At 35.6% G+C, this 12,993-nt stretch overlaps 1 protein-coding gene across 1 annotated transcript in view; it reads left to right on the top strand.

Moving 5' to 3' along the window:
* The window catches only part of NEDD1 (NEDD1 gamma-tubulin ring complex targeting factor), a 31,507-nt gene extending 19,211 nt beyond the window's left edge, over positions 1-12,296 (top strand). The window contains exons 8-15 of the mRNA XM_063308790.1: positions 260-446; positions 2,521-2,652; positions 3,362-3,409; positions 3,612-3,835; positions 4,835-4,982; positions 5,412-5,568; positions 8,720-8,786; positions 9,653-12,296. Of these exons, the coding sequence (XP_063164860.1) occupies positions 260-446; positions 2,521-2,652; positions 3,362-3,409; positions 3,612-3,835; positions 4,835-4,982; positions 5,412-5,568; positions 8,720-8,786; positions 9,653-9,757 (1,068 nt within the window). The 3' untranslated portion in view covers positions 9,758-12,296. The remainder of the gene's footprint in view (positions 1-259; positions 447-2,520; positions 2,653-3,361; positions 3,410-3,611; positions 3,836-4,834; positions 4,983-5,411; positions 5,569-8,719; positions 8,787-9,652) is intronic.
* Positions 12,297-12,993: the final 697 nt, after the last annotated feature.

Here is a 12,993-nt window from a genome sequence, read left to right as displayed (position 1 = left end):
ATAAATAAATCATGCACATTTATTAAGCTTTGAAATGTGCTTATATTTTAATTGTATTCAAATTGTACAGTATTTATGTCTACAAAAGGGCTGATATTTTCAGTCACACTGCTTTGACTGTTCAGCTTGAAAGTATTTTTTTAAATGCTTTATTTTTACAAGTATTAAAAATGTCAGGATAGTTGATGCTAGCATTCTAGTCAGAGTTGTTGCTTTTTTTAAATTTAGAGTATTTCTGACATATTTATTTTTATTTTAGTCTAGTCATAAAACAAGTTCAAGTAAGCAGACTTGCAAAAAACCTGATGTCAAATCAACAAATAATACTGGAGGAGTTCAGAATGTTATTTTAAAAAGTCTTACTTCTAATGTACCTGCTACTTTCCTGCCCCAGTCCATGCCAACATCTGAAATTAAAGGGGCTGATGCCATTCCAGATAAATCAGGTAAAAAAAGAATTCAGGACTTGAAAGCTGTGGGAAAAAAATCCTGTTGTGTAAAAAGTGCCAAAGAATCAACATAAGTTATTTCATTATTTCATATTAACATTTCTGTAACCCCACTGAAATGTTGTTTTTGCTGTGCAAAATTGTTCACTCTAGCAGGGGCTGTGTGGTCCTCCTTTTTTTCCCCCAACTGAGCCCTTTTCTCAGATCACATCTGGGCTATGGCAAAAAATTATCAGGACTATCTTGGGGCCAGGGGAAAACAGAATAAACAACACACACTTAAAAATGTCTAACCCTATTTTAATCCAAATTGCAGGTGCTTAAAACAGAAACACAAGGCCTGTTAAATTTGGATAAGAAACTATAGTGGTGGCTCCAGAGGCTATTGGAACAGAGCTATTAACCAAGAACCATGTGTCTTCTACACACACACACACACACATGTACACACACACCAGCAACACCAGAGGGATGCAGCCATCGTGCCTCTTAGAGCATGGCACCAAATGTTGCTGAACGGAACGATTCCTTTCCAATCTTTTCTGATTCCAAGCAAGACCTTTGGGAGGCTATTCTTCACTGAGGAGCAGCTGATGAAGCAATGTTGATAGTTGCTGTTGCCATACAGTGCACGACCCTTTGCTACTTCTGCTAGAATCAGCATTGTTTCTGGCAATACTGATTTGAAAACCATGTCATCATTTATCAGTGAAAGAGTTTTTTGTGTGCGTTCAGTGAATCGAGCATGTTACTTTAAATCAGTGTTTCTCAACCTTGGCAACTTTAAGATGAGTGGACTTCAACTTCCAGAATTCCCAGAATACTGGCTGGGGAACTCTGGGTGTTGAAGTCCATTCATCTTAAAGTTGTGAAGTTTGAAAAATACTGCTGTAAATAAATATGAAAACAAGGTTCTTAATCTCTTAAGGTAGCTTATTTGGAATGGTTCCCACCCCATTTTGATATAAGTAGTTCACCAATATCTTCTTTTTTAAAAAATGCATTTTTTTTAAAGACAACCTTATAAAGAATTTACATTATACAATATAACTAAACCCTGATTTTGGTTCTCCAATCAACTTTAGAGAGCCTTCTCAGTGTGCTAAATAAAGTTAGATAGTGGCTAGAAACAAAAAGTTATAGGCTTGTGGATACTTATGGAATCCCCTACTGGGCATTTTTTAAAGTTTCAAATGCTTAGAAGTTGGGATAATGGTTTATTATATGTTAAACTTATCCTGTGATATTTATTAATATTTATTTTTCTTGTTTTAAATAACTGTAATCTTTCAGAGTACTCCAGTTACAAATAAGTAAATCCAAATGGGCAGCATAATCCCTTGTTTAAGATTTGGAAGAGCTTTTAAGCAATACTTATTTATAGAGAAACAGTATGTTTTCAGTCAAGCAGTTCTGTCCTGTATTCAAGGCCAGTATTACCAGTAGACAAAATGGGATAGTCACTTCAGTTTGCACCCATAAACTAGCATACAATCTTTAGGTGCCCTGGCAGATATTATCACATGGCTCATGCTGAAGAAATGCTCAGCTACAAGTTGCACATGGAAGGGGAGGGTGGGTGTAGTTCTTTATTCAGACAGCAAATGTTTCTGCCATCCCTTTCTGTATTGCTAATTAATGCCTAAGGGAAAACAGCATTCTACCAGTGTTGTGGGTGGCTTGGCACAAAATTCATTAATATTCACTGTCCACACAGTAAAAGTTATTAACAGGTTCTACTGTATCCTGGGTTCTTTGGCTTGAAAATGGTTATGGCTGTTGCTTGCATATCAGTATTAATTATATTTCCTCAACAATAAGCCCCATTGGTTTCAGTGGAACATGCTACCAATTATATTTTGGCAGCATTCCGTCTTTTTAAAGGTCGACTTCTCATTCTAAATCTCTAAACCCCTTATCTGAAATCTGTTGAACTTGTTTTATTATTACTATGACTCTTCAATATACAGAATTCTATTGCTTATGAAAACAGAAGTTGCTAGTATGGGTCAGAATTTAGTTTATTTTCAAAACAATTCTTTCCTTTAAAAAAAATGTTTTCCCCTTATAGGCTTCCCCCAGAGCAGCAGTTTGGATGTAATTCCTTCCAAAGAAATGGATCATGGGAATACTTCTAATTTAACTAATTTTGATGATTTGGGAAGAAATAGTTTAGGTGACCTATTTTCTCCACTTCGAGATGGTATGTTGATCCTGAAACTAAACTGTATGTTTATTGGTAAGAACTCTGTCTATTGCAGGGTTTCTTAGCCAGGGTTCCATGGAACCCTAGGGTTCTGCAAGAGGTCACTAGGGGTTCCCTGGGAGATCATGATTTATTTAAAAAAATATTTCATATTCAGGCAATTTCACATTAAAGAGGTAAGTTTCGTTCTTTATTTTTAGTTTAGGAACACTGTTAATCCATATTATACAGGCCTACACATGAAACGAATGTAATAATTTTGCAACTTCTGGCCTATATTTGTGCCTGAATGTGCAGGGGTTCCCCAAGGCCTGAAAAATATTTCAAGGGTTCCTCCAGGGTCAAAAGGTTGAGAAAGGCTGGTCTATTGCATTAGAACTCTGGCTCACATGGTTAGAATATTGCAGTCATTCTGCAGTCATATCTATTAGGTGGACCCAAAGCTGAGTTGAAGAATGCTCATCAACTATTCCCCATCAAATTAGAGGGATATACTAAATGTTTACATCTGGGTCCTCTTTTCTTCAATATTTTTATTAATGACTTGGATGAAGAAATTGAGAAAATGTTTATTACATTTGCAGATAATATGAACTGGGTGGGATAGCTAATTTAAACGGCAGAAACAGAATTTCTGTGTAAAATTATGTTCGAAGTGGGCTGATGGGTTTTTTTTCTTGTACTGTCAATATCTATTTTTTTCTAGATATTGCAGCTTGTAAAGCAAATGAAGATGTTCCAGGAAAGAGTGATGGTAAGCAATTTTTATGATATATTTTCTGTTACATTAATGATAGTAGTCCTATAGGAGAAATCTAGAAGTAGCAGTAAACTACTATTTCAAAAGAATTGTGAATATGTATCAGGGAACTAGCAGGTCTGTATGTGTAAGTGTGTTTTCAGGAGTGTTTTTAATTAAACAAAGCAAATATATGATCTTTTGCTTTGCATTCTAGGTTTGGATTATCAGCCTTATCTTTTAAGTGTGGATTTTTTCTCTCAGTTTAATACTGCTTTACCTGCAAGAAAAAATCCAGCAGGATCAAATTCACAAATTGTTCATTCAAGTCCACTTAATATATTTGTTGGATCCCCCATTAAAGAGGAAGATGAGAATCCAGATATTGATGCTAAGAAAACAAATCATGGAAGACAAGAATCAAGTGAGCATATCAAACAGGTACAGTGTGGTTGTAGTTGTGAGTGAATTAAGAAATTTGTCTTTTATTTTGCTTTCAACTCCTCCCCCCTTGCATAAAACATAAAAACTGTTCTTACATCATACAATCTTACAGGAACACCCTTTAAGATTGGATCGTATTACACCTGCATCAGTTTTGTAACCAAGATAGATCAGGTACACTGTGACTATGTGCAAATCTTTTTCTTCCTTTTCATTTTGGAACTATCAGCTATTATATTTGCTTTGGGTCCTAGAAGGAAAGGAGAAGACTGCCCATAGGCTGGCTGTTGTTTCTTGAATGATTCTAACATGCTAGACTTGCTTGCTAGACTGTTTGGCACTTTGTCACAGTATGACAGTTTATCAGTACAGTGGTGTATGAGTGGTACAAAAGGGGGGTGGGGCTGGGGGGTTGCCTTGTAACTCTGTGTCTCCACCTTGCCTGTTTTCACCTCCCTATAGATGCTACTGCATATAAAGAAACTGATATTGCAGGGGCAGCTAAGAACAGATGTGGGTTCTTAAAAATAAGCAGGCACAAACCAAAAGTCTTGTGTACAGCCCCTGAAAATTTTTAATAAAACAGGTCAAATGTACTTATTGCAGTTGAGGGTGAAATGAGATACATAAGAATAGCTGCTAGTGACTTGGACCTCAGATGGGTCCCAATATGTGATAGGCTGTTCCAGTAATCTTCAAATAAGAGAGAAATTGTTATCTTGCTGCAACCATGTTGGTAGCAAAACTCATCACTTACTGTACTTTGATAGCTCTCCCCCCTCCTTTTCCATCCTTCCGAGGTCGGTAAAATGAGTACCCAGCTTGCTGGGGAAGGTGATGACTGGGGAAGGCAATGGCAAACCACCCCACTATAGTCTCCCAAGAAAATGTCACGAAAGCGGCATCCCCCCAAAGGGGCAGACATGACTCGGTGCTTGCACAGGGGACCTTTCACCTTTCATGGGATGTTAATACATGTTTATTCTGTCCCTTTAGTTGAGTTCCTCAAGCTCTGATTCTTCAAGTCTGAATACACCACCTGTTGCCAATTTAATCAAGAGTCCTGATTCTAGAGAAAGACTTATTAAGAATATCCAGGCACAACTTATGTATGACTCACCAGTTAATGGCACTACCTCAACAAGTACGTGTAACTCACATTTTTGTGGTATAACACCCAAGAAATGCCTGAATTAAAAAAAAATGCAAATGTATTTCAAATTAAAAAATGCTCTTTTTTCAAAAAGCATTAACTACTACACCGCTGAGCTGAATGGTAATATGACACAATCTAAGTTTCTAACTCTGTGAATATAGTGTAATTGCCAAATAGTGTCTTCAGTTAGTATTCTTCAAGGTTTTATCCTTAGTATTTTGGTCATCAGCCTGTTCTAAATTTGTTAAGATGAATGAGGAATTCTTACAATTCTTTCTTACTTTGCAGTATAGATGGTGATCAGACATGACATAATAAGAGTAGATATAGATGTTTGCTCCATATGCTAGTATGCAGAATGCTACCCTTTATCCCTGTAAAAATGAAATGTTCACACTTCTTGATTGTTTTGCATAGGTCCAAAGATAACCTCCAATATTACTTCTGGAGTTGCTAGTACACTATCTGAAAAAATAGCAGATACTATTGGAAGCAGCCGATTGAATGCGCCTTTATCATCAGTTCAAATTCATTTCATTCAGAATATGATACAAGAAACTCTGGATGATTTCAGGTAAATAGAGTTGTATCCATACTATATTTTTCTAGATATTTATTTTTCATGAGCACTTAGTAGACATTGTATACAAAATATTTCAAAATTGAACCATTCTGAATTTGGTGTACCCTGATTCAAGAGTAATCAAACAGCTTTTTTGAATGTGAAATGCTGCCTTAATAATGTTATGCATCAGTCTTGAAACAGCTGCTAATAACACCTTCATAGCAAGTTCTAGCTATCTTTTCCCTATCCTCATATAACATTTATAGCCTCTCACTCGTGGAATTCACTGCTCATCCCTTAGTAGGTATCTCCTCTTTGCACCAGCTTGCTAGATAGCAGAAAATTCCTCATGTCCTGAAGAAGATGAAAGCTGCTAAATGTACTAGGGTACTAGCAAGAGATAAGGAAAGATCTCAGGAATGCTACTTTTTGTGGTATTCTTGGGATGATATGCCTGCTCCAAGTTTTTGGATTGATTCTGTAACATACACACCCCCAAAAAGAGTGGATTGCAGTGCTGAAAAAAAGAGGCTCCTGTAGTGGTGATGAGTCTGCGAAAGGTTTATAGCATGACTGGAGAATTGTTGTGGAGCAGTATTTGATGGGGGGAGAGTGGGTGCTCAGATTCTCCTACTACAGAATCCGCTCAGGCTCTACTATACCTGATCCATAGGATTCCAGAAAAAAAGAATGAGGCAGCAATGCAGTGCTTCATCAAGCATAGCTTTCCAATGAACATGTCCATCAACGCTTTAACTTCCTTTTTTCTGTCCTAGGAAAACTGACTGAATAGTCAGAATATTTCTTAAAAAGGCAATGGAGACAAGCTTTGCATTTGTATCTCAAATGCCTCTTTTGCTCTAATGATATCACAGAATATATTTTTGGTATTTTTCCAGCCTTTGCTGTTGGCAAAAGAATTACTTGTTATTGTACAGCAATTGCAAACAGAAGTACAATTAATTGAAGGAGTAGGAAAGCCACTTGAATATGATCTTGAAAACCTTCCTGCACCTACTAAAAACACATTTAATCAACATTATAATACATCTTAAAACTATGAGTTGGACTGTTTCTAATTAGCAAAGTCACTCTGTCACAGAGTCAGAATCTACAGGTGCATCTGTAAGGTCATAATATTATTTTTTATTTCAAATGAAAAATGCTAGCAAGAATCTGTTTAGCTTTGTGGGCATAGCAATAACTTTTTCTTAGTTCATAAATATAAAAATGCCTGTTAGCAACAGTTTGGGAGATATATGGTAAACTCCATTAAACTCCTGTATGTTAGTATACTGTATTTCTTAGATTCTGAAAATACAGAAGGTTTCAAAAATTGGTTTCTTTTCACCTAATTTTTTATCTTTTCTTTCTTCTATTTCTCACTTTTAAAATTTTCTTTACTACCCTGGTTTAGCTTTTGCCCACTTATTTTAAAAACAAAACGCAAAGCATGAAACTGAATAATCAATAAAGTTACTTGTCTTATTATTATATAATAAGCTACTACAAATACTACAAATGTTAAAGCTCAATAGGTTTACATCACATTGGTCATATAAAGCATTGTAGATGTTCCTTTAATCAAATGTCTTCCTTTATGGCTGACAGTGACTTTTATTATCTATAGAGCATTGCTTGCTTCTTCAGTCTTTTATGTTCCTCTACCTGGATCCACAATTTTCTAGAAGTTTGCCAAGATTCAGAAGTAAATATTGACATATCAAAGTATAAACAACTCCTTTTGTGTTACATATTGCACAATGCCTCTCCTGGAAGTGCCTTGTGGAAACTGGATGCATAAAATACTTCATTTCTATTATTTGGTATATTCTGCTTTTACATTTGTAATGACCAGAGAGCTAGTATGTAGTGGTAAAAGTGCTGGACTAGGAGTAATGAGATTCAGGTTCTAGTCGTCCCTTAGGTGTAGCAGGCAACTGAGTGACCTTGGTCCAGTCTCTCTCTCTGGGCCACAGAAAGTGTTATGCTCTGTGACAAACCAGCTGAAGAATCCCTTGTCACATCATGCATTCATTGATGGCTTCACTGTATAAACTAGGCAAGCACAGTGCAGACAAGTAGATGCTGTGACCAAGTGCAACAAAAATTAAAAGACAACCATTTTTTTATTCAGCATATCCCAGGGAGAAGTTGCTCTGTGGAAAACTATTGAGAATTAAAAGAAGTTTTTTTCTATTCGTAATTATTTTAGCTCACATTCTAAATATATATGAAATATTTTAGGCAGTGTGATTATTTTACCAAATGCTTGAAAATAGCGATCTGAACAGTTTGCAAGGCTTCTTTATCCAATATTCTTCAAGATAAATACAAAATAAATAGACTTGTTTAGTGTATTTAAATATACCTCCCTATCTTTTTAATGTAAAAAATTAGAGAGACACTGGTACTGGGTATCCCACATACTGTAGGTGAGTTACGCACTTTTTAATCTATAGGAGGACTTCTAATTAAGGGATTACTTAGTACCTGTAGATACAAAACAGATATGAGGTGGGAGAAAAGCAGCCTGAGCCACTGAAACAGTCTGGACACTGCGGCATGTTTCCTAAGAAGAAAGAAACAAAATAGTCAATTTGCTCAGGTTCCAGTTTTGGATTCAGCTAGCTGGATTGTACAATTGCACGCACACACAAACTTATACTGTAGCTTGTGCCTGCAGCAAAATATCCAATTCTTAACATATCTTACAAAAATGGGCTGGAAGGCCCATCTGGTAGGGGATGTGGAGGACAAAATGGATTTAACTTCTCCCTTACATTTGTCCTGTTGGTAATATTTTGTAGCATTCCCTACAGGACAATTTTCCAACAGGAGAGTTTTGCACCCTTCAGTAATAAAATAAACAGACTTTTTCTCTGTATTCCATTTACCAGAGTAATTTAAAGGCCTGATGCATTAGCTGTCATACTGGGTACTTGACACTGGAAATGCCATAGGATGAGGAGAAACTGTCTCCCTCCTAACAGCCACTTATTTCTAGTAGGTTCCATCAAAGAAATACATTAACATTGAAGTGAGGGGATATAGTGGGATGATAGTTTATCATTTTGAAATTACCTCTGTAGTAGTAAATCTCTGAGTTGGAGAGAAAAGACTAGACTTGTGACATAAATTGGTGTTTTTCTCCCCTCAGGGAAGCTTGTCATCGTGACATTGTAAATTTGCAAGTAGAAATGATCAAACAGTTTCATGTGCAGCTGGTATGTATACAGATATAAAGAGGAGGTGTACATATATGTTGACAAACTTCTCATTCATTGCAGTACTTAATATTTTATTACCCTAAATCTGGGGCAGGCAATCCAGATGTTTTAAAATACAACTCTACAATCCTTTGCTGTTAGTCGTGATGGATGGGGTGCCAAACATCAGGAAAGCCACCTTCTCAACAACCTAAAAGGGGAAGGTTGGAGACTGGACAAAAATTGTCCAAGCTTGTTGGGTCCAGCAATGTGGACCCACTGCGCTGTCCCTGGAGGTGAGATTAGCCCCATCACTCCTGGCCTTCCGAAGGAGCCTGAAGCCTTGGCTCTGCCGCCTCGCTTGGGGTGGAGAGGGAAGTAGTTCCACATGGGGATGGCTGGTATCTTAGACCACTCCTCCCACATATGGGCTGTATCGGATTCTTCTGCCACTTGAACTTTATTTTTATTTTTACTCTTATTTTTATATGTATTAGGAGTAATGCTATATTTATATATCGTATTTATTCTGTATGTTTGTTGTTTTAATCAATTATTTTATTGTAAACCACCCAGAGTCTCCTGATGGGAGGAGATGGGCAGGGACAAATTGAATGAATGAATGAATGAATGAATGAATGAATGGTCTCTTAAGGAGAAGGTGCACCACTGCCTCCTTCCAGGCTGGTGGTTTACTTAAAAAGTAAGGAATGTGACAATATTACTCTATTTGGGTTGGTTTTTTACTTTTTGACAACTGCAAATCCTACCTTTCTTTAGAAAAATCTAATGTACTTTTTAAATTTTGCTGTTAGAATTTCATATGAACAATCGTTTAATATTAATTCATCTCTTACATGTTGGCTTTCTTTTCTTATCTCTAGAATGAAATGCATGCCTTACTTGAAAGATATTCTATAAATGACAGTTTAATAGCAGAAATTGAGAGATTGCGTGAAGAAAATAAAAGATTACAGACCCACTTCTGACAGATTCCTATTCATGTGAAGAAAATAAGTTGAATTTTTTTCTGTTCCAAGTGGCTAAGGCATTATGATGTCATCTGACCATTTCTGAAGTAGAGTGTAAATTCAATTATTTCTTTCAGTACCAAATGTTTTTAATATGTAGAAAAGCAATATATACTTACTTAATACAGAAAATGCACTAATGTTTGTATCAAAGTGTTTGTATGGTAAAGAAGTTGGTTGAAAACTGAGGCTAACAGGATTATTAACCAGTTCTGTATCTGTATATAAAGTGCCTTTATAAAAAGACTAAATAGGAAATGTATTTTGTATAAGAATTCATCAACCTTCTTTGTCTTATGTGTTGTTGGTGGAGTGCTCTCCTTTTAGCCTGAAAAATTGCAAGTGCCTGACTCAAAATTTTTATATTGTACACACTCTTTAAAAGCTCTTACCTTTCCTATGATGGTTACTTTGTAAGTGTAGTAGAATGCAACTCTAATATGTAACTCTATTGCAAACAAAGGACCCTCAGCATTTATATATAATTTCAGAGCACAGTTTGAATAAACTATTTGTGTAGTCTTGTCTAAACATATCTGACCCAATAGTATTACTATACTAAAAAATCAGCAATTCCTCAAGCTGTTCTTTCAGTACAGATTTGTTGATTTCTAGTGCAGCCATAGTCAAACTCAGTTATTTCAGTTTGACTTTGCTGTTTATTATATTTTTGTTATCACCATTGTAGAATTGAATCGGCTTAATATAATTTAATTTGCAAATCAAATAGCTAAAATTACTCAGCTATGCCCTGGGAAAAATATGTCCTGTATCCTGGTATAATGTTACTATATAATTATTTTAGCCCCTGCATCCTCCAGCCACCAAAATTTTTAAAAGAATGCAACTTCCAGCACAGAAACATGTGCCTCTGATGTAAATGATGAAGAAATTGTCTTCTGATAGTCCAGGTGGTATATTTTTAAAAACATGTACCAAGTTGGTACAATTCAGGAAAAAAAAATGTTTAGTTTATCAATGAGGAATGTGTACATGGTGATACAATCCATTCCAGAATAAAAACAGGCTGCCTTGGAAAGTGGCAGACTCTTACTTATTATAGCTTTGTAAACCCAGATTGGATAGCTTCAGGATGCTCTAGTAATGGATTTCGTTCACCAACAGGGAGTTTGGACTATATTTTCAAAAGAGAAATGTCTGTCTCAACTAAGTTCCACAAAATGTAAAAAGCTTTCAGTATTTTAATAATATGAGTAATGCAACTTGAATTTGCTTTTCCAGATGCCACTTGGTTTGTAACAAACTGGCATAGCTATTTATAAGTGCAGTGATTTTAGGAAGGGACGTTCTGATTTCCAGAATTGTGTATATCCCGCATTTAATATAAATAACTCCATTAAAGCCTTTTCTTTCCCTATTCACACCACAATTCAGGAGAATTACATATTTAGAAATGAATAGTATGCAGCAGTACTGTATACTTTTCATACAGGACTTGTAGTGGATGGATGTTCTAAACCCAAAATTGGCAAGGATGATATGAAATCGGACCTATGGGAATTACTGTGAAAGGCAATGCATTTAAGTGCATGAGTCAGTTGTAGTTTCTTATACAGGTAAGGCATATTATTTTGGCAGCAGATACAAAGTACTTAGAAAACGTGTCAAAACCTTGTGCTTGTCTTCCTTCCTTCGTTATATTTTTTTCCAATATCTGAAGCATTGCTAATTTCAAGTCTCTTACTACATGTAAGAGAACTTAAATGACATGTCACTTTCTTTTATATTCTGCAGAGATCAAAATCATTGGATTGTTCACAGTGTGTTTAAAAATGTAAAACTAAGAAATGCTTTCACACAGAGTATAACCTATTCAGTGCTTTTGCATAAAAATTATTTTAAAAACTCTTGACTTTATAAACCAGCAAGGCTAATTTAGCCACTTAATATATACATTTGAACTTGTATATCTGACGTAAAGATCTGACTTTTTTTCTGTTCCCAGTAATCTGGCACAGAAGATGCTTGTCTTTCACGTGAACTCTTAAAATCATTTACAGAAAAGGGCAACCATATTAGATTCTTTTGTGAACCTCTCCTGCAATACAGAAATGTTTCCAAGATTCTGTGGGGAAGAAAGTTGAAATGTTGAAATTTATATTTAAAAACCGTACTGTCATAAAGGAAAGGAAAGGAAAACCTTCAGCTAAATATTATTATGGGAGATCTGTGTTAACTCCTGTATTTGAAAACTTGTAAGATAGCCAGGATTTTAAAAATAAGACATGGTGACAAGCCATGGGGTACATTGATGGGTATACTGGCTTTGGTGAGTGGAAGCCAGAATGAAAGCATGGAGAGTTCTTAATTTACTGAACCAATTTCCCACTGTGAAATCCACAGGTTTCTGTACTGAGTGAATTTTGGCACGCTAGTCCATTTTTCAGATTAATATGCTTTCTTTGCTCATTTACTAAACAGAGAATGTGTTGTGTGATATCATACAATAAATACAATCCAATTATCTTTTAAAATATTTTTTTCTAAGTCAAATATTGTCCTTTTATTGCCAGATATCACAACTATATGGTTGGTACCATTACACTGCATGTTATTATAGCATGAGTATCAAGGCAGAAAACATAAATATGTTGGTGTAAAATGCTGGAAAAAAATAACAGTGGACTTTGTTCCCCTTTTTAGAGAGGAAAGATTTTTACCTAGATAAAATTAAATGATGAATATTCTTTAAGAAGAAGGATGGGAATATCTTAATGTGTGGCTCTTAAATCATGTTGATAAGAAAGCATTAGAATTAATAGACTTCATATATGGACAGCAGTTATGCCTACATTAAAGGTAATTTATTAAATTGAACTGTAACTCTTTTGGGATTTAAACATTGTAATAAAAACCAGTAATAGCATACACTAATGTCTAAGAAACTACAACATTGACTAGTTTTGGTCATGTCACTTCTACAATTAATGAGTAGATGTTTAATCCCTGTGCTTGTATTTAATTGGGAGTAAAAGTAGTTTTCATGTCACCACAAAGGGAGTATCTCTGTTGCACACACATACACCCAGGCTGGGCTCACACATTACTTAATCATATTCCATTGGATAACTGTTTGGGCTCTACATCATATTAAACCCAAACCCAAACCCAACCAACCACAGTATGTTTTAGTGCAATGTACAAACTTCGTTTCTTTTTTCACACTTCTTCTT

The sequence above is a fragment of the Candoia aspera genome, chromosome 7, assembly GCF_035149785.1.
Source record: "Candoia aspera isolate rCanAsp1 chromosome 7, rCanAsp1.hap2, whole genome shotgun sequence".
NCBI lineage: Eukaryota > Metazoa > Chordata > Lepidosauria > Squamata > Boidae > Candoia > Candoia aspera.
Note: the sequence above shows the minus strand (reverse complement) of the source record. Positions and strands in the feature narration are given on the sequence as shown.